Source organism: Hoplias malabaricus, chromosome 1 (assembly GCF_029633855.1).
Source record: "Hoplias malabaricus isolate fHopMal1 chromosome 1, fHopMal1.hap1, whole genome shotgun sequence".
Classification (NCBI taxonomy): domain Eukaryota; kingdom Metazoa; phylum Chordata; class Actinopteri; order Characiformes; family Erythrinidae; genus Hoplias; species Hoplias malabaricus.
Window position 1 is genome coordinate 61,166,526 of NC_089800.1, and position 26,872 is coordinate 61,193,397.

Below are 26,872 nucleotides of genomic sequence, written 5' to 3' on the forward strand. Positions count from 1 at the left end.
GCCAGTGAATGTCCCTGTTCTTTCCTCTTTGCAGTAATTAAATGTTCTCTGCTTTAATCACACCTCACCTTGCCTTTAGCAGCAGTTATTGTGGTGTGTTTTAATGGAGCCTTGTACTGACAGGCAGTTGTTCTTGTGGTTTTCCCTTCAAGGCCCTTCAGTCTCCATCTGGGGGTACTGCTGCTGTCTCTCTCTCTCTCCCCCTTCCCCCATTGGGTCCTTCATTGGAAGAGGGTAAATAGCAGGGGGGTAGTTGGTGTTTGGGGTGGGGGGGTGGTGGGTATGGGGTAGTTGAAAGTGCTGCCAGGTGTTGGTGTCAGATGTTGTTTTTTTGGGGGTCCATATGAGGCCAGCACTTCAAAGGCAGCCTGCAGGCTTGTGAAGTTGAGATACGGGGAGCCAGGCTCCATCCGGAGATTCTCGCAGTGTTCTCCGCTCTCTGAAGTTCCACTGCGGCTTACCGGAGAAGATCACTACCCATTAAGGTTGACTTCAACTAGGACACACATTCAAAACACATCAAAGTAATAATTCACCATAAAGTCTAATATACACTATGTTCTGCTTACCTCAAACACTGTCTGTCAACCAACATGCACTGCATGGCCAAGGGTTTTGGAAGGTGCACCATCATTTAGAGAAAGCAGTTCCACTGCACCATAGACCATGCCAATGCTTGGCATTGACACTATATACATGTGCCAGTGCTCCAGAGTATTCCATTTTCTGCTTTTCTATGGAGATTATAAAATGGCATCCCCCTAAAAGGTTTGCCCTAAAAGAGACATTATAATACCCCTTCCAATTCCAAACATTTACACACTTCTGGGGTCTTAATGAAGTGTCTGTGACATGCTTTGGTCAAATACATCAAAGATCAAACAACACAGCCCTATTTAGGACAACTAAGAACTTCTGATACTAATTATGTTAAGCTGCTTTGTGACGTCAGTTGTAAAAAGTGCAGTATAGATTTGATTTGAAATGAATAATGTCAGCACCTGTTCCTTTTATGAGAATGTGCCACCGCTAAACATGGGTCCAGTCTCTGATTGGAACGACTCTGCATTCTACATAAGACACAGCACAAAATCAGGATGTTTTTCTGACATACGCAGACACAAAAACTGACTGGGTTGTCTTGATTCAGAGTTTGTGGGTTGTCAGGTCCCAATAGAAACAGATAATTTATCTCCTTTTTCCGCAACATAATGTATTCCTTATAAGAGGTTTAAATGTTATAGGAGAACTTTTTAGCTCAAGTGTAGAACTAAGGAAAAAAAGGCACAGTGTTCCCTCTGAATTGGGAGTTCACAGGTCCTCAGCCTGCTGCTTCCCTTGCCCTCCAGCCAAGGCTTTATCAGGGTTTGGCTTTTTCTCCCACCCGAGCTTTTTCATCCTAGTCATTCCCTGCCCAGAGGCTCTTTCCTGGAGCAGAGAGGCTGTCCTTATTGCCCTCTTGATCTACTGCTATCCCTCTCCCTCTCCTTCAATAATCCATCTCCCTCTATATGCATATTTGTCTTCCTGATTGCCCCAGAGACTTAATCTAATGGGCAAGCTGAGTGTGGAGTGGCTCAATTTTCTCTCTTTCTTCTTCAGTATCGAGGCATCTTCCCATCTTTCTTTCATCACAACTGCTCAATGGATCCCTTTCCTTTTAAAAGACAAGCAACCGATAAATTATCACTGTTTTACTCCACAGCTCTGTTGCTTCTCTAATGTTGTTCAGAATACAGATTTAAAAGGCTTGTATTATGGAAAATATTCCAAATTAAAGGGTTTATTAAAGCATGTAAAGTGTATTAAGGTTTAAAAGCCACAACATGCATTCCTCAGTGCAAATTAAGCTGAAATCAGTGTTTTTATTTAGCCTCTATATGGCCAAAGTCATAATACAATGCAGGCAATTGGTAAGGGGTTTGTTTCCCAGACAGGAATTAAGTGTAGTTATGGGCTATATCCTTGTTTTGATGGAAAATCACAATTTACAAAAAAGTGCAGTGCTGGAATAGGTTTAAAAGCCCTATCTGGCAAACCATCCTAAATTTGTAATTAGTAATGGAGTATTTGACCAATCAAACGGGCAATCATGTTGTAGCAATGACCACTCCAGAATGCAATCTGGAAGGAGGATGTTGAAGGCCAGGAGCAATATGGTTTTTGGGGAGTTAGGTGAGTGGACACTGTGTTTAAAAACTCAGGCAGGTCTGCAGTGTCTGATTCACTCATACCAGCTCAACACACACTAACATACTACCACCACCACATCTGTGTCACTGCAGCGCTGAGAATGACCCACCGCCAAAATCATACCTGTTCCTGTTGTGGTCCCGTGGGCATCAGAACCTTTGAAAAGCATGGTTCATTTAAGATAATTTATGCAGAGAAACAGGTGGACTACAGTCTGTAATTATAGAAATACAACGTGCTCCTGCATGGTCGACTAAGGAGCCGGAAGATGCCTGAAAGTGTAGTGTCATATACTGCCTGGTACTATACTGTGTTCATGGCTTTATGCTGTTTATCATTGTTTTGTGCTGTGTGTCTATACTGTTCTATATGGAGCTTTGTATCCTTGGTACCAGACACACTAATCCAGTGAGGATTGCTATGGTGTTGTAGTATAATAACAATCAGACTGCACTAAAGTAAACTGACACTCATTCATTATTCTCCAGCTCCAGAATCAGAGTGAGTTAAGAGCCCCCACTGCAGAGAAAGCTGCACTGTTTCTGGACGCAGCAATCGCAGCTCGCAGTACCAGCCGTCCAGATGCAGACGAAGAGGACAGACGCAATTCACACATGCTCTTCACCCTCCACATCTACCAGTACCGCATGGAGAAGAGCGGCAAGGGAGGAAGTGAGTACTTTACTGTATCTCTGAGTGTGTGTGTGTGTGGTTATTTCTCTTCTCACATTCGCTGTGCTGCCGAAACCCACCGTGCAGTTAATCGATGGTCCACACTCCCATTTACTCTCCTGACTCACTTTTCCTATTCACAGAGGAGGAGAGCTGCATCTCAAACTCATTAATCTATTAGGAGAGATATAACTGACCAAATCCAGGCTCTCCCATCACCCTCTCATTTCTCCTCTCACTCCATCATGTAGAAGCTAAATCAATCAGGTCTGCTCTGACCACTTCATTAAACTTTAATGGGAATTTTAACAGACAGTAATAATTCATGAGCAGCTAACGACCATAATCATAGTGTAGAAGTACCTGTCACAGTGCGGAGCTGCTGTGCTCATTAGCATAGGTAAATGCTGAGTATCTGATAACACAGGAATAACTCTGCATCCTTAATAAGCCTCCCTCATTTCAAACAGACGTGGACAGCTGACTACACTCTTTTAGACTTAACAGATTACAAAAGCTTAACTACAAGACCACAGTTGGTTCTGGACCTCCTCTGTGTATCCCAAATTTCAGCAACATGCAAGACAAGGCAGACCACATGAACAGTACTTAAAGCTTTTGTCTTAATGCTGCTTGAGATTCTAGTGATGTCCATACATTATTCTCATCATATTTTTACTTCAACATGTTTGAATGTGCTTCGAACCACTTGGACTGTGAGAAGCAGGTCATCCAAACATCATTTAAGTTGGAACTTTGGACCTATGCCCATACAGATTACATCTGGTGCATTGAAAATAATATCAAACTGAATAGAATGGACTGCACTGTCTGTCACTGTTCTGACTGCTGAATCAGAGTGGGATAAAATTAGGTTTTGAACCTGAGTTTTATAAAGGTCAACAATGAATAGCTCAATAATGCGTCTGCATTTTGCCATTTTTTTTATAATGAGTGGAAACTGTACCAGTTTGTATTTAGTATCCACAGCAGCATTGATGACTCCATAAGTGAATGATGAATATGATTTTTTGTTTTACTTACTCACATCATATACTGTGTATACGGCATGAGTCTGGTCTAAAGACTAGACTCCATATAGCTCATATTTGAATCATATCAGAATGTGCGGACATTAATAACCGACAGTCATGTGTTGGTGTGTTTTTCTTTACGCTCTCTGGCAGTATTTCAGAGTGGGCGTGTCCATGGTTTTTTTATAAGCTCACTGCTGCTGACTCAAGTCTGTCATTTTCAGATTGTATCTCACACGGACACATGGTTGTTGTGGTATTAAATTAGCTCCTATATTTAAAGCGATGTAATTGCTTATTGAAGTATACATCTGACTAAATGTCTGGGCTTTGGTTTTGTGGCTTAGTGACTTAGTTCAGTTTTGTTTCTTTGGATGTGATTGGAAAAAAGCAGCAGTTGTTGGACAATAGTGCAGGTAAGCTGAAATAGAATGTACTGTATATTTAATAGCACTGTAATATTTGCTTCATCTTGATGTGTATTGATAATTTTAATCATTAGGAGTTTCTAACAGAAATTCCATCTCATTTTTCCTCTTTCTCTAGTGTCTGGAGGTAGAAGTAGACTGCACCTCATAGACCTTGGCAGCTGTGAGAAAGTGCTCAGTAAGAGCAGGGACGGAGGAGGTGGTCTATGTCTGTCCCTCAACGCCCTAGGAAACGTAATTCTGGCTTTGGCGAACGGAGCCAAGCACGTACCATACAGGTAAGCAAACGTTTTAAATATGAACACAATATGAGCAAAGACCTAAAAGTTCTAAAGCCCTATTTGGGTGGGATTACTGTCAAAAGAAAAGGGGAGGTCACATAGTTATTACCGGAGTATCTTGGTGATATTAGCCCCATATGAATGCCCTGTGTCAATCATTGTTATAGAAAGATCTCTGACTGATTAAAAAAAGAGCTGTAGAAATAACCCCAGGTTTTATTAATCTTGTGCAAATTGACAAGAAAATATTTCATTATATCCTGTGAGTTAGTGACTATAAAGTCCAACTTTCTAAACTGTTATTATGCCAATAAATTGATTCTAATAACAGTTTTGTGGTGTGACAACAGTGTGTGAATCTAGAAGATACTCCCAGCTCTACTATTTATAACAAGATTTTTTATACTGTGGGAACTGACCTTAAATATGACTGATGTCCTGTTGTAAAATCACATTACCCCAACTCCCCAGTTTTAATGAATCTCATCCAGATAAGGCTTTAGATAGAATCTGATGCTGTGAAAGCTCCTTTTCTGAGATCTGAATACAGTTTATAAACTGACAGTAAAGTTCCATTCAAACATCTCTTTCTGAGGTATACTGTGACTCGATTTTCCAATGACATATCACAGAAGGAGTGAACACGTAGTCAAAGCTGTCAGCAACAAGACCAAGCATGCTAGGTAGTGTTGACAGGTTTATTATCGGCTCGGTACACTGATAATGTCTGAGGTTCATGGTGATTCTACATGAATCATTGTATGTATGATCATTACAAACCTAACCAGACACCCACGAGCCTGGTAAATCCACTCCTCCTAATTTATATTCCTTGCTTTCTTGTTGATACTGAATAAACGAATGAATTCCATGATGAAATACTTTAGCAAGGTTTAGGGTTTCAGCCCTGCCAACAAATAAGATAATTGTTCATCTGTATACCTGAGGATATGCTGACAGTGTTCTGTTTGGTTTTGGACATTTTCTATTGTTCAGGGACAGCAAGCTTACAATGTTGCTTCGTGATTCGCTTGGAAACATCAACTGCAGGACAACAATGATAGCTCATGTCTCAGACTGCCCAGCTTATTACGCTGATTCACTCACTACTATCCAGCTGGCGTCTCGAATCCACCGCATGAGGAAGAAGAAGTCCAAGGTGGGTGGAACTATAAAATGGGCAAAAACTAAAAGAACCACACCATAAAAAGTTCCATAATTTTAAATATTTTATTGTAGCAGTTACAATACAAAACTTTATATGATGAGGACACTTTTAAAGAGTTTTCCTGTAGACAGATGAAGAACAGTAATAACTCAGAGCTGGGTTTCTCTAGCATTTAATCATGTAATTTATAGTGTGTTGTTTTTCTCAGATTGAGGAGACAATTTGCCAGAAATATAGAATAGATGGAATGATGACATGGTATATACATTGTAAATTATGATTCCTATCATACATCTCATACATATTATCAATGTTAATGTCAGCTGTTTTATTGAATGATGGTGGTTGACAATAATCTGTTTCTTTATGCAGTATGCATCCAGTTCTTCTGGAGGGGAGAGTTCCTGTGATGAAGGAAGGATTCGTCGACCTCCACATTTAAGACCATTCCATCCTCGGACTGTGGCATTGGACCCTGATCTGCCATCATTACTTAGTGATCCAGACTACTCTTCGAGCAGCGAGCAGTCATGTGACACCGTCATTTACGTCGGCCCCGGTGGTGCTGCTATCTCCGACCGCGAACTCAGTGATAATGAGGGTCCTCCAGCCTTTGTTCCTATTATCCCTTCCCTCAACAGAAAGCAGCGTGGAAAGGAAGGACCAGCTGACCGCGACCATTTCAAATGCAACACATTTGCTGAGCTTCAAGAGAGACTGGAATGTATTGATGGGAGTGAAGAGCCAACGACTTTTGTTGGGGAAACTAGAGGAAATCAAGCGAGCCCTAAGATGGACAATAATGCCACAAAGCCCAAAGAAGGGACTGGATCTCTTTCAGCTTCCCCGAAGACTTCTACCAAAACATCTTCTCAGCAGGAAGCATTACCCAAACCACTCACTTCCTCTGCCAGTAAACTGCCCAGCAGCCCAAAACACAAGTCCAAATCTGAACATTCCAAGTGGCAAGGCACCACCACATCAGATAAAGACATGCCTGAGAATGTGTGTTGTTCAAGGGCAGATAGTGAAAAAGGCCTGGACAAATCAGAAAACTCTGCTCCGTGCTCTCCAGGGAAACAAGGTAAATCACCTTCATTCCAAAACTCAGAGCCAGTTGTGAGAGAAAAGGTCTTTTTCAACAAAAAACAGCTACCCAAGCCTGCTCCACCTCCACAACAACGAGATGCTAACGGGGAGCGAGAAGAAACGTCTGCCACTAGAATTCCACCCATCGGAATGAGCCACCAAGCCCAGAAGCAGGGTGGCTCTAGTAGTAATTCTCCACTTTTGAGCAGGGTCCATCATCTAAACCCAAGGACTCCACTCGAAGTCTGCCAGCTGAGGTCTACACTTAGAGAAAGGTGCATGGACAGAGATATCTTGAGGACTACAGTAACTCTCCAGCAACCAGTAGAATTGAATGGAGAGGATGAACTAGTGTTCACTCTTGTAGAAGAACTGTCTATTGGTAATATTGTGGACAATGGGAGACCGTCCAGCATCATAAGCTTTAACAGCGATTGCTCTGTACAGGCCATTGCTTCAGGATCTAGGCCAGTTAGCATCATTAGCAGCATCAACGATGAGTTTGATGCCTACACGTCCAGTGTGGGCACCTCTGAAGTGAACCCCGAAATGGCAACACCCTTGCAGGAGGAAACGTTTGCCTCCTTAGACAGCCGTAGTTCCTCGATTGGTTCCTGGCTTAGCGAAGTAAGCGTCTGCACATTAGAAAGTGAAGGAGCACAGTCTGCAGATGTCTTTCTCCCTGATGGTACACATATTGGCCCAGGAAGTGCATTTTACCTGGATTCCCTTGGCATGTTCCAAAACAGTCCACAAAAGGAGCCCAAAAATTCACTGAATGATAGTGGTTTTAGCTTCTCAGAATTAGATAGCGACAGTGCTGCTTCAAGTAAGCTCTCACTAAGCAAATGTTCATCCTCCCCAGAGTCCACAAAAATCTACTTCAGAAATTCACCCAAACTGTCAAAATCAAATAATACAAATTCATCCCCCACCCAGACCTTGCAAGATTCTCATGGTGTTCAGTCTAGTCTTCCCAGGAAAATTAAACCTACCTCATCTGCTGCTCAGAGTAGCAGTCTTAGTGAGAGCGGTAACAATAGTAGTTGGAGACGTGAACCCCCAAGGCTAGAAACAATGCAAGATGACCCATGGTATCGGATAGACAGTTTGTCAGAGTTGCCAGTGCCCTCAAATCCATGTCCTTCGTCAAAATTATTTAAAAACGGAATTAGCGGCATACCACCTAGGAAAGTAAGCACAAACAGTAACAGCATACCTCGGATGCCCAAAACACAGGGGCCTAATTCATCACAAAGGGTGGTAGATGGATGTGAAAAATCCAGTTGCAGCAAAAAGATGGAGACCCCCAGCAAAATGCCACAGCTCAGAAGAGGAGCAACCACACTGGGCACTGTTCCAGTCATCCATACATCCATTGATGTGAAGGTTGGCCTGGATATTGGGTCATCAACTGGTAGTTTAAAGTACTCATCTTTGGAAAAAAATGGAAGAGCAAGTAGACAGGATGTTAGTATGCTGCCAAAGCAAGGTGGGTCATCACCTCCTCCTCCCCCTGTGCGCAAGTCCAGTCTGGATCAGAAGAATCGAATTCTGCTACCCCCAAGTGCCTTAAAATCTGCGTATGAGACTGGGAAGTCCTCAGGACCCAGGCCTGCAAAGACAGAGAATGAATATGATATTCGGTACAGAGGAGACTCCCACAGTTTAAAATCATCCAGTTTGAAGTCTGAGCATAGTTTACTAAAAGCCACTTCTAGCCTCAAGGCCCGAGGAGTTCGAGGGGATGCTGGACAATTGTACGGAAGTCAGATATCCCTAGAAAGGTGTGACAGTTTGACATCTTTGGGATCTAGACCTGTGCTGAGTCGAGAGAACAGTGGAGCCAGTCTCAACGGAAAGTCAAGCAGATCTGTTGCTAAGCTTGGATCACCTGTCGCCACCTCCTCCCCAGTCAGTACCTCGCTACCTCCTGGGGCTAATCTAGTCAATATGGGGAAAAATGGGCAAGTCAAAAGCAGCCTTAATGCCAGACCAGTGCCTGTGAATGGAAACAAAGCTCGTACGTTAGCTGCAAGCAATTCCAAAGCCCTAAGTTCCTCAACCAAGTCTCTTACTGCGTCTACAACAAGGAATGCCAGTCTTCCACCTTCAGGGAAGAGTGCATTACCTCGTTCAGCTGCAGGATGCAATGGTAAACCAACAAGAGGAACTATTATGGGTACGAAACAAGCAATGAGAGCTGCCAACAGTCGTGTTAGTGAGCTGGCAGCAGGAAATTCTCCTGGGAAGCACCTGAGAGGTTCTGGAGATTCAGACAGTGGCAACGACAGTGGAGTGAACCTCAATGATGACAAGCCCACACCCATCCCTATACTACCCTCTCCTTACAGCAAGATCACTGCCCCAAGACGACCGCAGAGGTACAGCAGTGGTCATGGAAGTGACAACAGCAGTGTCCTGAGTGGAGAGTTGCCCCCTGCCATGGGCCGAACTGCACTGTTCTACCACAGTGGAGGGAGCAGTGGTTATGAAAGCATGATCCGGGACAGCGAGGCAACTGGAAGTGCCTCTTCAGCGCATGATTCTATGAGCGAGAGTGGGATGTCTTCTTCTGGACGCACCAGGAGCTCCAAACCGCCCAAAAAGAGATCAAATGGTGAGTAGTAGCTCCTGCAGGTGTTACCATTAAAAATAATAATTAAGTTGGCAGCAGCTTTGCTTTTCTTTGGATATATTTTATTTGAGTGGACATCTTTTACTAGGCTTGTAGTCCTGCCTGAGGGATTTCTGACTGTCCATTATTTATGCAAGCGCATATTTATTTGATACGTGCAAGGATTTCCGTTTTGATAACTTAATGCAGACCTACACAGTCATGATTCCAAAACAGTCACATTGCCTAATGTCAGTTGTTCATTTTGCAGTACATATGACTGTGTACATCGTACCTAGATTCTTCCTGCCCCTTATACATATGCTATGTAAACATAATGCAGGAGGTCTGCATAAAGCCTGTTATCACCCTCCGTCCAAATCTGCAAGCTCATAAATATATACATACAGATACGGGATAAATCTTTCCACCATAGCATGTCATTTTTTTCTGCCTGCAAGAGGAAGAGGTTTTGTATATTTTGCTGTAATTGACAGATCTGTCTTGTACCATGCCCATGTATTTTATTATTTGCTCCATCCTTTAGCTCTGTCTCATGCTCTCTGTGTCACTCTCATTGGGTGCTATAGGCCTTCAGAGACGACGCCTTATTCCTGCTCCCCTGCCAGACACCTCATCCTTGGGGAAGAAGGCTGGTGCCACAGGCCAGTGGGTTGATCTGCCTCCAATGTCCGGGCCATTGAAAGAGCCTTTTGAGATCAAGGTGTATGAGATAGATGATGTGGAACGTCTGCAACGGCGGAGACAGGAGGAGACAGTTGAGGTGAGTCTCTGTCGCATCTTAAAGATCATCATCCTGACCCAGATGAAGTGCAGTGTATTTGAGGTGGTGAAGATGGAAAACACAACAAACAGTGCTTTTCCACTGCATGATACCTACTTGACTTTACTACGTACTTTTTGGTCCTTGGTCCCTGGCAGATTTCCACTAGCACAGTTCTCCCACAAAATGTAGCTGGTGACTATGCAAAACACGGTCTTTAACAGAAGATGTGGGGTTTGAAAACCACAACTATGACAGTGCAGTTAAGCATTGTTTACTTGGAGTATTTTTGTGTTGTTCTATGCATGAGTTCAGACAGCGCAGTAGAGTTTTTTGGTTCCTTGTTGCACAGCTTAGCTCCCTGTGGATTTTTCGGCCACAAATCCAAATTTAAAAGACCACTGTAATTTTATAAGCTGCCGTTCCGAGTCAGATAAAAGCAAAAGTGAGTTCTATAGCTTGGAGATTTTACAAATGGCTAGTTTGTGCTGGACATCTGCAGTTCATTATGATTGACAAGTCTCTCTGGCCAATCAGCCTCTGCAAGGTTTACACCTCATGTTTTTAATCACGACTCGACACCAAAATTATACAATGCTGTGGAAAACTCAGAGGGCATTCTTTGTAAAATTTTCTGTTGAAATAACCAAATAAAAGACATGACATGTGTTAATGTTTTCATGATGGCCACTGGGGTAAAATATGGAAGTACACATGCTGCAGATGTCATGTTTGAGCATGGATCACCATTTAAAGAAAGTCTTTTTAGCATGTATGAAGCAGTACATTCACTCGTGACACAATTAAAATAACTCATCTTCCCAGTAAGACAGCTGACATATCACACAGATTATTTTTTCTGTCTCGTGTTTCATTCTTTCAGAAAGCTCCCAGAGCACATTCAGTATCTTTAAGTTAATACTGCCTCTGCTATGTGAAAGGGAATGTCATTAGCTCAGCAATATGCCACATCTGTCACCTTCAAGCCCTTCACTTTGAATGAAGGACTTGTCAGCCCTTTGCATCTTATTAAAGAGTGTGATGATAATTTGTGGCTCAGACTCTTGACCTTCTGTGCGTCTGATAGTGGAGAGATGTGTCTGGATGGCTGCTCTCTGAGCTTCCTGGGAAACCACAGAAATGTCTAGGGTTGTGTATGGCTGAAACATAGACTAGCAATTCTCAGTGAGGTTAATGGTGTTTGTATGAAACAAGTGAGGTTTTGCAGTCACTTTGGCAGTGATAATGAGTGTAGTCTGTGATTCTCCTTTCATACTACTACTACTAAAAGAAATAATAATAAACAATAACAACAGCAAAAAAAAAAAAAACATTACTTAATGAATATAGTTTTAGACAATGCAATGGCATGATGGGTGATGTTGTAGTCTGCATGGGGTCCTGGGCTTGAGCCTTCTCTTAGCTCACTGTCTGTGGAGTTTGATCTGTTCACCCTGTCTTAGCCACCCTGCCACTGGGGTTGTGCTTGTGTTCTCCTGGTGCCAGTCCCAAGCCTAGGTGAAGTAGAAGATTTGCATCAGGAAGGGTATCTTCGGTGTGAGTCATTGGCTGGGATAGCAGCTAATCTGCTGTGTTGACCCCTTGCAGGAGCAGTTGGAACTTGAACAACAACAAATTAGTGCATATAGCAATTTAATGTTCAATAATCCTTTTCAAATTACCTTACAACTAGACATTAGTAAGAGACACACAGTGAAAGAGTAAATACAATATATAGGGATCAATAATTATTAATATAAGATGTTCACAATCACACCTTGGGTAATTTTAAAACTGGAATACTGTGGTTGGAAAATATGTAAATGTAATTATTAATTTAATCGTGGCATTCATTTTATTGTAAACTGTAGATAAATGGCTCATAGACATGAATGTTCATTAATGGATGCATATATTTACAATTCATTATAAATCTGACAATATTTCTTTCCTTCTCTTCTTTTTCCTTTTCTCCAACTCTCTGATATAGCAGTCAATTCAGGATGTTGAAAAGGTACGTTGGTTAAGTCAAATGGCATTATTTGATTGTAAAATTAAGTAAATCTGCAAGAAAAGGTCCAACCAATGGAGTCACTTGAAATGTGTTTCTGAAAATATCAAACCATGCATCTTACCAGATATGCACATACAAATGCTATAAATCATTGCAAAATCACATGAAACTAGAGAATATTAAACAGAATAAATAACCACCACATTTATTACTACAGCAAATGGCCAAGGATAAGTAAAAAAAATATATAATATCATTAATCATTCCATTCTTTACTACACTGGCAGATACCAATGTGCTATTTTTTGTTATTTTTACTGGTCTCTAATTTCCCCTTTCTTTCTTTACCTGTAGGGTTTGATGTACTTCAACACTAAGCTGAAGGATGTGGAGAGAAGGCAGCAGCATATCAGAGAGCTCAGAGTCAAACACCAAACTCTGAAGGAGGAACTTGAAGACACCAAAGCCAGGCTGATGATGGACCCCAGCAAGTGGATCGGAGAGTGTGAGTTTCACTTTGTGTATCTCCACAAAATATGTTGGTTCATAAGAGTGGTAGATATGTTGGTTATTCAATGGTTTTTCTGTTTTGTGAGTATTTTATTTAAGAGAATTTTCTGAAAATGGAAAAGTTGTGGTAGCCTTACATTCTTGACTGATGTAACCTGTGACAAAAAAGTCCACTCACTAAGTGCTGATTATTTGTGATTCTCACAGTTGACGTGGACCAGGATTTGGAGCCGGAGTCACCTGAGTACCTGGAGGCTCTGGAGCAGGTCACCGGTGAGCTGGAGTACTGCGTCAACCTATGCAAGTCCCGCATCATGATGGTGACCTGCTTTGACATCAGAGTAGCATCGGACATTCAAGAAGGTCGGAGAGAGGTGGAGGTATGATAACAGGATGGAGCATAGATGGAGAAACAGAATGGAGGAGAGGAACTGAGAAAGGATCCTGGAAGTCTGAATGGAAGGATAGTGAAATGTAGCAGCCACTGATATTAACAAAAGACAAAGAAGAAACTGCAGAGACTGGAGTACTGGGTAGGAACACATGATCTTCTGAGGAGCGACTGAGGCTGGTATTACAGCATGCCTCTCTCAGTGTGATGGACTTTCTTAAGATGAAGCAACAACCTGTGATTATCTCGGATCATCTACTGTATAGAGAGAGGAGGAGAATGAAAGGAAGAGTAAAAGAAAGAAAGACGGACTGTCACCATTTACCCAAGAGTTCTCCTACTACACCGCAAAGTGCCTTTTGTCATATGACTCTGTCAATCATTATTTTTTGTATTGGTGCTAGTGCTCTAACCAGCATACCTAAGCCAACCCTTAACATATTCCTTTTACGAAGAAAATGATTTTATATTTCATTGTATAGTGTATTTATATGATTAAGTAAGTCTGTAAAAATAGCATTTTGGGGGATGAGGGAGTTTAAAGGAAAGAGGAAAGGAAAGCAATAAGCTAATGTTATTGCATTTTCCCAGACTTTGCCTTTCACCTCGGCTGTCTCCTCTGTCAGCATTTAGTCATCTAACCTCTGGAGCCTTATTGTTTATTTCTAGTGGCTGTGTGTGACTTTTCTTACTTTACATATCAAACAAACTCTGTGATGTCTTTCTAAAAACTACGTTTGTATAACTGTTGTATGGTCAACTGCCTCCAGGTCTCTGGTTGACGCAAACCCATTTTCAACTTTGACTCAGTTGCCTTGAATGATTTCAGTTACATGGAACAACACCAATGATCTAGAGTAGGGTTGGTCCTGCAGAAGAATGTGTGTTATACTAATACAATTGATGTCTTGCATTGGTACTGCGTTAGTCATTCTCGACTGTTTAAGGAGTTCAGCCACACTGAATGTACATATGATTTATGGGACACCTTTTATAGCAACAGCCCAAACTGGCCAGAATGTGATCATTAATATCAACCCGTTCGTCACTTTTAAGCAGTTAATCTCAGCCATTTTGCATGACCGTTCAACCTGATCTCACAATTATATTCATAGAATTAGACCGAGACACTTATCCAGAGTGACTCACAGTTTTAAACACGTTCCGCCTGTAGGTGAATTACAGCATTAAGAGTCTTGCCCAAGGACTGTTAGTGGTATTATTATATTATAGTTGCGTGGGTGGGAAAGTCAAACCCTCGTGTTATGAACCACACTATACCAGACATTGTCTTATCAAAATGTGTTCTGAGCTTTTGTTCTTGTTACTGTTAACTGAGACCTAGATAGTGGGAATTTCTGATTGCAGCTTACTGTCTGTATTAAACAGCTAAGGGTCTTGATTTACATAACGGTTTTCTACTTTGAGACATTATCTTTCAGTAAATACAAGAACAGGAACTTAATAATAACTGACCCCATGCCATTCAGAGCTGGTTTCCTAGACAAGGGTTGAACCTAATTTCAGACTGAGTTTCAGAGTAAGATTTAAATTATTATTGGCATCTTCGTCTGGCTTAATCTGAGCCTGTGATCCTGGCCATAACATGATCCTGATTGTGCAATGAAAACCTGAAAGTGAGCACAGTGACTTTTCATTCAACACCGTTATACACAATACAACAACATAAAATAAACCAGCACATGGACTTCTTAACTGTTACAGTATAACACTGTGGAAAATATACACTGAGGTAATGGTGCCACACATTGGTTCTATGCATTCCTGAAATACAGTTCTATTCACATAGAACCTCAGAAAGCTACAGTTTGCCTTTAGCACAAACAGCCTGACCTTGTGTAGGGTTTCAGAGCTTAGGGATCAAAACTTTCATGTGTCTCCCTTTTTTATATCTCCTAAATACATCAGCTTGTCTAACCTCAAATACCTCTCTGTTCTGGAGTCAACTCTCCAGGTGAGGATTGTTCAAAATGGCTGTTTAACTCTTTAACATATGTGTTTTGGATCATCCAACATAATTCCTGAGTCACTTATCTTGTTTCTCAGAAAACACTCTTGGATTTATTTACCTTAACAAAAACACACACTCAGGCCCTTTCTTACAATGCTGCATGAGATTTTTTTTACCTATTATTTTTTAGATATGTTCGCGTTTTGGTTTTACATCTACTTTTGTAATGATGATGCTGGCATATCATAGGAGGTTATGAACATGAGTTAACCAACTAACACCAAACTGTACCTTTTTTATTCCAAATGATGATGTATGTCATATTTCATATCAAATCATATTTTCTAATGTTTTTTGATTTTGTAAAGGATTTTCAGACTATGTGTATAAATGTATAATATGGCAGCTTGGGATGACTTTCTTGTGAATAAAAACATGTTCCTTCTTTTAATAGTGTCTGTTTTTGAAATAATGTGGTAAAAATGATCAGATGTAAAGATAATATTTAAAATATCTTTATCAATGCAAGACCCGGCAAACCAAAATGTTACCATCTGATAAACAACACTTAAATCTTTGATCTTTGAAAGACTACAGGAAATCAAATCCCATATTTGCTTCAGATCTGGTGTTTCTTCCACTGTATGAAGCCAGTGCAACACTATGGCCGTGCAAGTCAAGAAGTGATTACAAAGAAAAAAGAAATAAGTAAATAAAGAAGTATATTTACATGTCTAATAAAGAAGGTGCTGGTGTTGGTAGAACAACAGGTTAGCCATATCCCCAAACCCTTTTAAAATTTGTAGCTATTTGATTTGATTTAAGACAATAAAGACTTTTTCCACCATCATCAACACATCACACATACAATGAGCTTAATTACGTTTTAAGACCAAATGTGTCACTAATGCTAACAAAACCTTTGCCTTTATGGGAAATGTGAAAGTTGAATGGCTTGGATCTCTCCAGTGATTGGACATAGTATTGTGACACATTGCAAAGCAGCAGGACCGTTACACCTCCTGTAGGACCAGGAATGGCTTAATATAGCCGGATTAGAGGTGTGACATCAGCAAAGTGTCAGCCTGCTATCAAATATGCAGTTCACAGTATAGTATTAACATATGGAATATCGCATATTGTAGTATAACAAAATTATATGATAAATATCATAAAGCGAATATGTGGATGAACAGAGGTTTAAATTTATAATTTAAAAATCACTTATTACAATCATGCATGTTTGCCCTGCACTATACCCAAATAAAGTGATAAATCCACAGGTTTTGGATTATGTGAGTGTAAATAAATACTGTGGATGATAATGAATGATGTCAGCGATACACATTACACTCACACAAACACACCAGGCTGCCCTGTCACCCCAACATCCTGCTGCGCTGCCACATGCTCTGCATTTTGCACACAAGTAACCCATTTGACTGCGTCTCCTCATACACACACACACACACACAACACACGCACCAGTGGGAAAACCTCATCACCTTGTAAGTTTATACACAAAGACTATTTCTATAAAATAAGGTCGTACATTTTGTTCATAATGTTTATTTTATTTAAGCTTATATTTCTGGTTGGAAAAAGGGGTTTAACTCAAAGAAAATGGTCCACTTTAGTGTATTTAATATGTATTATCTGAGCAGATACAGTCAACCAATATTTCCCATTTTTCAGGACTTCAGGAGCTGAACTGAAGACCTAATGAATTAAAGTAATTACTAAAATCATTAGGACTTTATAGTGGGATCAAATAATTGGGTCAAATTGGTGAGAACAAACACAATTCTAGGACTTCTAGACGCCATGTCACAAATGATCGTCTTAACAGTGTATTTTAGGCAGGTTTTAGAAATGAATAACAGCAGAGCACAGATATATTTCAATTAGTTTGTTACAAGTCTTGAATAAAACACGCAATGCGTTTACCATCAAAAATATCAACATGTAATTTCTAAATAATAAAATGTTCACGTGATTCACAATTATCTTAGTGCTAACGTTCTCCTCAAATCCCCTATGGTTGCTAGCAGAAATTAGCATTGTTGTCACAGTGTTTTGAAAACTATGTCCTGGAGGCCTAGCTCTAATGGTCACAGCTTGTCACAGTTACATTTATAACACATTTGAGAAAATGACCAGACAGACAGTTTCTAAACAGAACCACAGCAGTAAGACATGATCAGCACAACGTTGTCAGTTTTAAACCAGTGCAACTATTGTATAATAAGGTCTACCCCATTTATCTGATTAGGATTATGGGGCTTGTGGAGCTTGCCAGAGTTTGGGAGGATATTTTTTGCAATGTGTTCCTAATCCATTTCAGTAGAGCTGCTTAAATTTAGAGTTGGACTGTATATTGCCTAGTAATCCCCTACTTACAGAGCAAATACAATAACCTCCGCCTGCCCCCATCTCTCCTCCCCACTGTTGATTTAATTTGATTGGAAGCAGAGCATACAGTAGTAATGATTTGGACGCTCGGTTGGAGCAGCTGGTCCGTATATTGCTAATCAAATCAGTGGTCTTTATTCTTGCTGGCTGTGAGTGCTTTTTGACAGCAGGAAAGAGTGTTATGTGCTTTAAATGGCAATGATTAAAATGTGCATATTATAATTTGGGACAAAAAAAATTTAATATAGGACATAGTTTCATTTTGCCTTTTTTTTAGTCCCGATTCATACTAATCACTGTCATTAGCTTAGTTCCATATGACAGCAAATGTTTGACTGGGCATCGTTTTCGATTGTGTGAAACTCTTCAAATGTATTAAACAACTATAGCTGCTATAGCTTGGACGGCACGGTGGCTTAGTGGTAGGCACGTTTGCCTCTCAGCGCTGGGATCTTGGGTTCAAGTCCCATCTGGGTGGAGTTTCCATGTTCTCCCCGTGTCTGTGTGGGTTTCCTCTGGGGTCTCCGGTTTCCTCCCACAGTCCAAAACAATGGGGGGTAGGTGAATTGGCTTCTCTCATAACTGTCCTGGTGTGTGAGTGAATGAGTGTGTATGTGAATGAATGTCTGTTTGTGTGAGTGAATGTGTGTGTACCCAGATATGGATTGGCGCTCTGTCCTGGGTGAAATCCCAGTGCCCGATGCAGTCCTCCAGGTGGATGGTCGTTCCTGGTCGAGAGTACGCTGTGCGCGTTTGGCTGCCGCTTCTCGCCAGTGACTGAGTGTTCTGAGCAGTGTGGACTGTAAAGCGTCCTTGGGTGTCTAGAAAGGCGCTATATAAGTGTAACGATAGATAGATAACACATTATTTACAAGCACTGCAATGATAGGTTGCTTGGTGAGCCATTTACCTACACTTCGTTAAAGCTCAGACCAACTGTTATCTTACTTTGCCTTCTCCATCAGTCAGTGTTCTGTCAGCCAGCTTAATATTCATTTTCATCAAAAATACTACCAAGTTACACATTTAATTACAGTCTTGCTGCACAGTGTTACCGATTCGTATCTACCTCCTGTAACTGCAGTGTTTCTTCATCCAGACTGTGTGCTGTCTTGTCTAGGTCTAGCAGTGACTTCGTACTCTTGCTGAGGAAGCTAGACTTTGGGAAGGAGACAATGAGTGACACCCTTTGACATGTCCCCTACTCTCTTCGCTGAAGAAGAGGCTTCATCGTCATGGCAACAGTGCAACATGACCGGGGAGAGTTGCAGTAGGCTGTTGAGTCTGGGCTTTTTTTAAAAGCTGCTTTGACCTTGCCTCTGAACTGACAGCCTCTGGCCTCTCTCCTGGGGTTGGAGAATGTGCGAGCAGCTCAGTGAGGGAGAGTTCAGGGAGAAGTCAGCTGGATCTCCCGCAGCTTTAACCAATGCTGTAGCTGTGTCTGCTCCATCAGCATGCAGACGCAGACGCAGGCAAATCCGCCAGAGCCTCGTAAACCCAGCACATCTGCTTGCTGCTGGTCCTCATACTCTCCTCAGCTAATCTCAGTCGTGTGCAACACACAGAAGCCACACGCAGAGCAAGGGATGCTGACAATGAGAGTAAATGGCAGCAAGGAAAATGGTTGGTAGAAGACGTGAAAATAAAAACCCATGGCCCCATAAAGCAGTATCACTGTCAGTAATTGAAATCCAGCTAATGCCATCATTTTCTCTGAAACTGCTCGAATCAGACTGGCGTCTTCACCCACAGCTGAGTGTAAGGCCCATAAAGAGGAAGCCATCTTTAGATTTACTTCCCCAAGTCGTTTCTAATGAGCAGAGGTACCGGCACCTTAACGACGCAGGGTCCCTCAATCGGTCACTCCCATAAAAACGCACCTTTGATTTGTAGGGGACCTAAACCAATCCCTATATTGCTTAGCGAGATCAAGGAGAACATTATCACCCCCCATGTAATTTATTTTGGTTTGGCCCTGACATGAAATATTCATGTTTTAATTTAGCTAGGTCCTTGTTTACTCTACACTCTCAAAGGTTCCTTTTGACACCTTAGCTTTCTGCTTCTACATGCTCTGAATATTTATTTCCCAGTTTAAATGGCTTTATTGATCGGGTCACGAGAGTTCGCAAAATTCATTAAGCTCACTTTTAATCAGCAGCATGATTAAAAAGTGACACAAATCCTACAAAACAATATGTTGGGGAAATCATATCATGGAATGTGAAATATTCTAATCAATAGAGATAGAGTCAAATGCTCATTTTACATTTCATCTGGCAGCAGCATTTTATCATTTGCATCCCACGAGCAGACATTCCATTCCTTTTCTTATTCAGAGACCGGACTCCGTGTGGGCTTTCGAATATTGTCGGCCTTATTTGTGTCGTCCATTGTCTATGTGAGTTAGAAAATTAAAAGAGAATTTATGAGTGCCCTCTAGTCGAGGGGTTGTGCGATCGGCCCAGGCTTTGTTAGTGGGCCTGCATGAGTAGCGATTTACAACTCCGCAATCAGACAGAGTTCGCCTTCTAAAGCAGGGCCCTGCTCTTTTAAGGGGAGCCATAAACCCAACCAAATGCTGCCACTTACTCTAAGTAATTAAAACAAGCTGGTTTGGATAGGGACCTTAAATTACCAGAGTATGTGGGAGAAATTTAGCACCACACAGGCTTCTTTTTCTGCTTTGCTTGGCTTCAGGGGTGCTGTAACTATTGACAAACCTTAACAAACACACACATCATTATCCAGCAGTTCTCCAGTGCTACCCCACTGCTTAAGGCAGCAGTATCTCCTGGGACTCGGGGTCATGGAATGGGCTTTCAGCTTTGGGAGAGGCAGTTGCACCAGGGACTTAAGCAGTTTCTTTGAAAATGAGTGTAGAAACCAACAGCCTAGAGACCAGCGTCTGTGCCTGAGATACAGATATTAGATTAAAAGAAACTCATACAGGGGGCAAAAAAATGGCTGGATCCACGGAGCTAAATAATAAAAAAGAAAGAAAAAAAAACTTGTATCATTTACAGCTGGAGCTCACTGGTGAGTATGTGCTTTGTTAACGAACACTGGGATAATCCAAAAGGAGACAGGCTGAATGATGGAGAAGGTATTGCACTGGACAGTTGAATTCAGTGCCACATTTGAATTCATTCATTCATTATCTGTAACCCTTATCCAGTTCAGGGTTGTGGTGGGTCCAGAGCCTACCTGGAATCATTGGACGCAAGGCGGGGAATACACCCTGGAGGGGGCGCCAGTCCTTCACAGGGCAACACACACAGACACACACACACACACACACTTTGGAGTCACCAATCCACCTACCAACGTGTGTTTTTGGACTGTGGGAGGAAACCGGAGCACCCGGAGGAAACCCATACAGACACGGGGAGAACACACCAACTCCTCACAGACAGTCACCCGGAGCGGGAATCGAACCCACAACCTCCAGGTCCCTGGAGCTGTGTGACTGCGTGACACTGTGTGACACTACCTGCTGCGCCACTGTGCCACCCCATTTGAATTCAGTACTATGTAAGACTAACATGCCAATACTATGAAATAAAAAAGTTCTGAAATGGTTTTGGTGTTGATGTACTATTTTAACTGAGGTTAGATACCTGGCCCAGGCAAGGACACTACATTATACCAATAAAAACCTTGGGCAAGGATCCTAAATATATTTCCGACCTACCTCCTTAGCTGTAAAAGTAAAAAATACCTTTATTAATATTAATAAAGGCATATTCCAGGAGGTATCATTTGTCATGGCAAAATTTTGGTTTGACAAAAACAGCATTTATAAATATGTTATCATCAGACATATAAAGTTGCTGGTAGGAAAAAATGTGTATATGTAATGGACTGACATAGGACGTCTTACCTGTGTACAATACCATTATATATGGAAATTCAGTGGAAACCTGAACATAGTTATTCCTCCTAATAAATGCAACCATTCTCAGAAGCAACATTCCACATTCCACTATTTCTGGACTGCACCACACACAGTGGTGCATGGGATCGGCCTGGTGTTGGGAGGCTGATCTTTAGCTGGCACACTGTTGATTTCCCAGGCACTGCTCAGGAGTCTGCAGTAATGGAGACACGCAACATCCGCAGGACTGATCTGAAATGACAGCACCCTGGCAACAGTCATGGCTAGGGCATCCTCATCATTATCCCCTCTCTCACTGCCCACTGAGCTCCATCCTAAAGCAGGACAACAGCATGCTGCGTGGCCTGAGACAAGTGACCCTTACACACTGCTGCTCTAACATGAGAGAACAAGCTAATTAGTGCTGCTGCTGGGAATACAATGGACTGAATCCACGGGACTGGAGACTTTTTTGCTATATTTTTCAAATGTAAATGTGTAATTACAAATGAAAATACATATTTAATGACATTTATACTTGATGTGCATTGTGTATTCACAGGTTAAGTGTTTCCTGTTTCTTCAAGAAATGTCTAAATTCTGAATTAATGAAACCTGACACTGGTTTCAGCATATAGTATCCACTCTGCTTTTATTACTGCTTCTGCTGTTTTCAGGAGGCTTTACACACCTAGTAATCCAAAACACATTCAGTGATGCTGAGGTTTAGTTTTTGAAGCAGCCGGTTCATGGTCTGAGCACAACAGCAGCTTCTTTGTTTGATTTACTCTGTAACTCTACATCTACACATCCTTTCATACACACAGTGCTGAGTTTGGTCCAGTTTCAATTGATATATAATCAATTATCTGAGCAGGGATTTGAACCCTAGCCATCAACTCTTACTGATCTGTGCTTTACCCGAGCACAGTACTGAACACTAAACATCAGTTCTTACCATGGGCGGTTCATTCATTAGGGCGAAGGGGCGACGTACTGCCAAAAAATGAAAGGGAGGAGTTTTGAGAAGAGAAAACTTTATGTTGCCAACTAGTGGTTGCAGGTGGTATTGCTACATTAGGTGACCAGAAAAATAAAACTCCTTTTAATGTTAATGTTACGTGACAGTATCAAGTTAATTTGCTGATTAATTTGTACAAAGTGATGTGTCAGTTGTTGAGATGACTAGCTCTTAATTTAGCCATTGAACAAGTTACCGCGACCATTGAGGCGGCAGAGAGGTTTGGCAGGAGCCACCAGTGATTTTTACAGGTGTGTGCATTACCTGAGCAGGACACCAAACCCTGTTCTCAGCTCTTACTGATGTTTGTTTTTCTGAGAAGAGAATCAGACCCTAAACATCAGTTTTTACTGATCTTTGCTTCAGCTGAGCAGGAAATCTAACTCCATTTACTAGTGCTCACTGAACCTGAGCTTCAGAACTCAGAGCTCAGAAACAAAGCAACAACAAGTGAATGAGGATTTTACATTAAAGCAGAGTTAACTCATTGTTTTGGGGGCAATAACCAAACTATTACAAATCTGGGTAAATGTCATTTTTGCTGAGGCAATCTTCTAGCTACTAGTTCCTAAAGATTTTTTAATAAGTCAATTTCTTTTTTATAATTCCACTTTTGCCAACACTTGCTTTTTCACATATTCTACTTTAACCTTCCTCTTCATTGTACAAATGGATTAGCTTATATTTAATCCCTTCAAAAATGAATAACTTGTACTAAATGGTCTTTTTGACTGGAAATGAAATGAATGATGGTCTCTGTGAACAGTACTGTATAAATTCTTACTCCAGGCAAATTCTATTTCATCTTCCACACCTGACTGAACAGGGTGCTGTTAAATATATAGACCTTTTTAGAAGACACTTAATATTATCCTTTTTGCTCTCAAAGCTCATTAGATCTGTGACCTACACGGGCTGAGAACATGCTGAAGCAGCAGTCTATGAACAGCTGTTCACACTCTGTATATGTCAGGACCTGGGAAAGTTAAATACTGTAATTACGATGAGATGTTATATAGAAAGGCCTCTACTCTAGCCTCTCACTGTTGTCACTGGTAGCTATCCATCATCCCAAGTATATCTATAAACAATCCTCCATCTCCTGACCTTCACATGTTTTATATGGTTACATTTGTCATGTAACTGCCACAGTGCTCAGCTGTAACACTATCCCCACAACTGCCATGATAATCACCAGGCAAAATACAGTAGATTACAGTGGTAGTGACAAGCATTACAAAACAACTGCGCTTTGAGTGTCACATGAAAGCAGCAACTGCTGTGTTTGTTAGACAGTTCACTTGAAAAATATTTCTTTTAAAGCCTGAAGGTATTTGGTGGCGAAAGGTATGAAAGTAATTATCATTTAATACTTGAGAGAGAGAGAGAGAGAGAGAGAGAGAGAGAGAGAGATGGTGGGAACAGCCAGATATTAAATATTTGAGCATAGTGCCAATGCTTACATTAGTTTACAGAAATTTGCGTCTGTTGTTTGGGGAATTTTCTCAGAACTGTTTTATGACACTGACAAGAGCATAATACCACAAAGCAAACAGCCGTTGACTCAGAGAGGATGTATCATCTCTCTCTTCCTGTATACATTATTCAACTTTCAGCTGACATATTTTAGGCATATTTAAAATAAAGTCCAACCAAAGGCTTCCAAAACTGGGATTCTTATTGACAAATAGGCCTCCTAATAACCTAACAAGACCCAATAAACCTGAAAAACAGGCCTCTTGAAAATAATAGGAGCGATGATAAAGGATGGACACTTGATCCTGGCTAGTGTGTTTAGTTTGAGTTTTTCTGTCTATGGAATATTTCAACACATTTGAGGCAGAAACAAGAAATAATTGTAGGTTTTCATGGCTAACTACATGTATATAGGGTGTTTTCTGACATTCTGAGAGTACAGTGTTTATCCTATCTTTAGTACCGGTACCAGTATAGGGCCTGCATCTGCATGTCTGTTGTCAAATTAACCTGAGTAAACAAAGGAAAACTGTTTAATTTTACTATGACTTGAGCTCCTGCCCAGTGGAGGCACAGTTTTGATCATATCCATGCAAACACTAAGCTTACTTGCATGAAATTCAATGGTCTACATAAGCTCATTTAATATCATGCAAAGTAAACTCAAAGAGTCATTTTGGGTTAGTGCTAAGGCTGATTTGTAGACGGGTTGGGCTTCAGAAAGTGTGTACATCCATGAAGGCTGAAATATCTTCCATACACATTGTATAAATTCTGAGAATGCCCCCACCACCACCACCACCCCCAATTTTTGACGCTGCATTTACAGTGATTGGCATTGCACTCATACTGGAGCCAAATCTGTCTCCTCTCTGAGATATCACATTAATCGATTGTATCTAATTAGGCTTGGTCACAGTCCAACTCAGCACATTTTATATTCATTTGGGAACACGGAACAAAGAGATGCTAATCTGCACAGGTGGAGGTAGTGGAAGTCCATTGGCATAAAAGTTTTGACCCTATGAAGTCGAGGATATTTACTGTGAAGGTTGTTGTGTTGATGAATCTGTTGCACTGTATATGTGTCTTTCAGAGATCTTCATGAATTTACAACAAAACCTTCACTGAGATCCTAAGCTACTCATCGATTCCACTGCCTATGCTGAAGGCTACTGAATATGAACATTAGGTGATCAGATTTCCCAGATTAAAGAGATGAGATGCAATGAGTTTCGTAATGAGTGCCCTTACTGGAGCCAAGCTGAGGATTTCTGCATACAAAACGTTGCTAAAGCAGATCCTAGAGTCTGGGATGCACCATTCTTGAAGAGCTTTGTCCGGTCCCACAAAACAGGCCCAAATCGCTGGACATGTCCAAATTTAAGGTATTAGTGCCAGCTCATGCTGCTCTTCTTACCATGGCTCTGACTCCATCAGGTCCTGCCTTCCTAACAGATGGGCTCCCCTAATGAAAAGAGCACTTTTAATTAGCCTGTCCGAGGACGCTTACTTACCTCGCACAGCCCTCTCTCACCAATAAAGTTTCATTGACCGAGCTGGCCCTTTACTGGGCTACCAGCAGCTGCCATCTGTTGGGCAGGGGTGGCAGGATGGCAGGGTGGCACTCCTGTTCTTCCCCACTCCAGTGAGCCGGAAAGGGGCAGGGGGATTGAGGCGAAGTGCTGGCTCTGAGGGGGGCCTACTCGTGTCACCTCTCCCGGGCTGGAAATCTTGGCAGTGATCTTAGAGGTAAGGGGGGTCTTTGGGAGGGAGATTCACTCGTCATGTTTGTTACACCCCCTTAGCTCTGCAATGACAACTGAAGATGAGTGGAATTGACAAAGGGGAAAAATGTGTGGGGTAGCTGTGATCCTCTAAGCCTGAGGCATGAGCAACTGCCTCAGAACATACTAGAGCTTTATTTTTACCTGTGGCATCTCAACTGAGTGGATGTTTCACATATATATATATATATATATATATATATATATATATATATATATATATATGAAGATCATTCTCAGCACTGTAGTGACACTGATGTAGTGGTGTTTCAGTGTGTGCTGTTGCTGTGCTAGTACAAGTGGATTAGACACAGCAGAGCTGCTGGAATTTTAAAACCAAAGTTTTACTGCAGTGCTGAAAATGATCCACCACACAAGAAATACTTGCTCTGTGGTGGTAATCTGGGGGTCCAGACCGTTGACAAACCGTGAGAAAATGGGACCACAAAGTATGTAAAAACAACAAGGCTGATCATTTTTTGCTTGGGGCTGGAAAAGAAGGAATAAATCTGGTTTTCATTTTATGACACACTGAAGCACAGGTTTAAATCAGACAAAGCACAGAGAATTTAAATGTAGTTTAATCTAACCAAGATACACAAATGACATATGTGACAAGGTGTAAACAGTGCTTAACCCAAAGGCTTAAACCCTGACAAGCTGCCATGACAGTGTGTCAGAACTGTCAAGAAAACAATACATTATTGTAATTTGAGAAAACAAGGCACAAAATGAAGTGGAAATGAGGCGTTGAGTCACAAATATCACAAGGTGTGACTCTAGGGGTTTATAAATAGGTTTAAATGTAAGAGAAATATGTGAAAGTTGTTGAGTAGAGAGCATGCAGTATGTGCTGATTTATCTGTTGTCCTATTTTATGGATGAATATGTCATGGGTGAATTAGATGTTGAGGGATGTACTCATTTCTTCTTTGTAAATGATCCACTGTTCAGTGTCTGGAAACTGCTGCTGAAAGTGAACATGTAGATCTTTTTAACCTCAATCATCAGCAGTGTTCAGTAAATGGGACACTTTACCAGAATAGTGTCTATATTTTGAATATTTCTAACTGAATGGATATTTCTATTTGACTCGGCACACACAGACTTTCATTTTCTCTTGGCTCCTGGTCTACTGTATTTCCC

At 41.3% G+C, this 26,872-nt stretch overlaps 1 protein-coding gene across 2 annotated transcripts in view; it reads left to right on the top strand.

Annotated features, from left to right (window-relative positions):
* The window catches only part of kif26ab (kinesin family member 26Ab), a 58,893-nt gene extending 43,307 nt beyond the window's left edge, over positions 1 to 15,586 (top strand). Inside the window, exons 7-14 of one of the 2 annotated variants that reach the window (XM_066669711.1) lie at positions 2,682 to 2,865; positions 4,446 to 4,605; positions 5,605 to 5,767; positions 6,149 to 9,485; positions 10,073 to 10,266; positions 12,257 to 12,280; positions 12,635 to 12,785; positions 12,998 to 15,586. In XM_066669711.1, the coding sequence (XP_066525808.1) occupies positions 2,682 to 2,865; positions 4,446 to 4,605; positions 5,605 to 5,767; positions 6,149 to 9,485; positions 10,073 to 10,266; positions 12,257 to 12,280; positions 12,635 to 12,785; positions 12,998 to 13,176 (4,392 nt within the window). In that variant the 3' untranslated portion in view covers positions 13,177 to 15,586. The remainder of the gene's footprint in view (positions 1 to 2,681; positions 2,866 to 4,445; positions 4,606 to 5,604; positions 5,768 to 6,148; positions 9,486 to 10,072; positions 10,267 to 12,256; positions 12,281 to 12,634; positions 12,786 to 12,997) is intronic. The other variant, XM_066669717.1, reaches the window with a different exon arrangement.
* Positions 15,587 to 26,872: the final 11,286 nt, after the last annotated feature.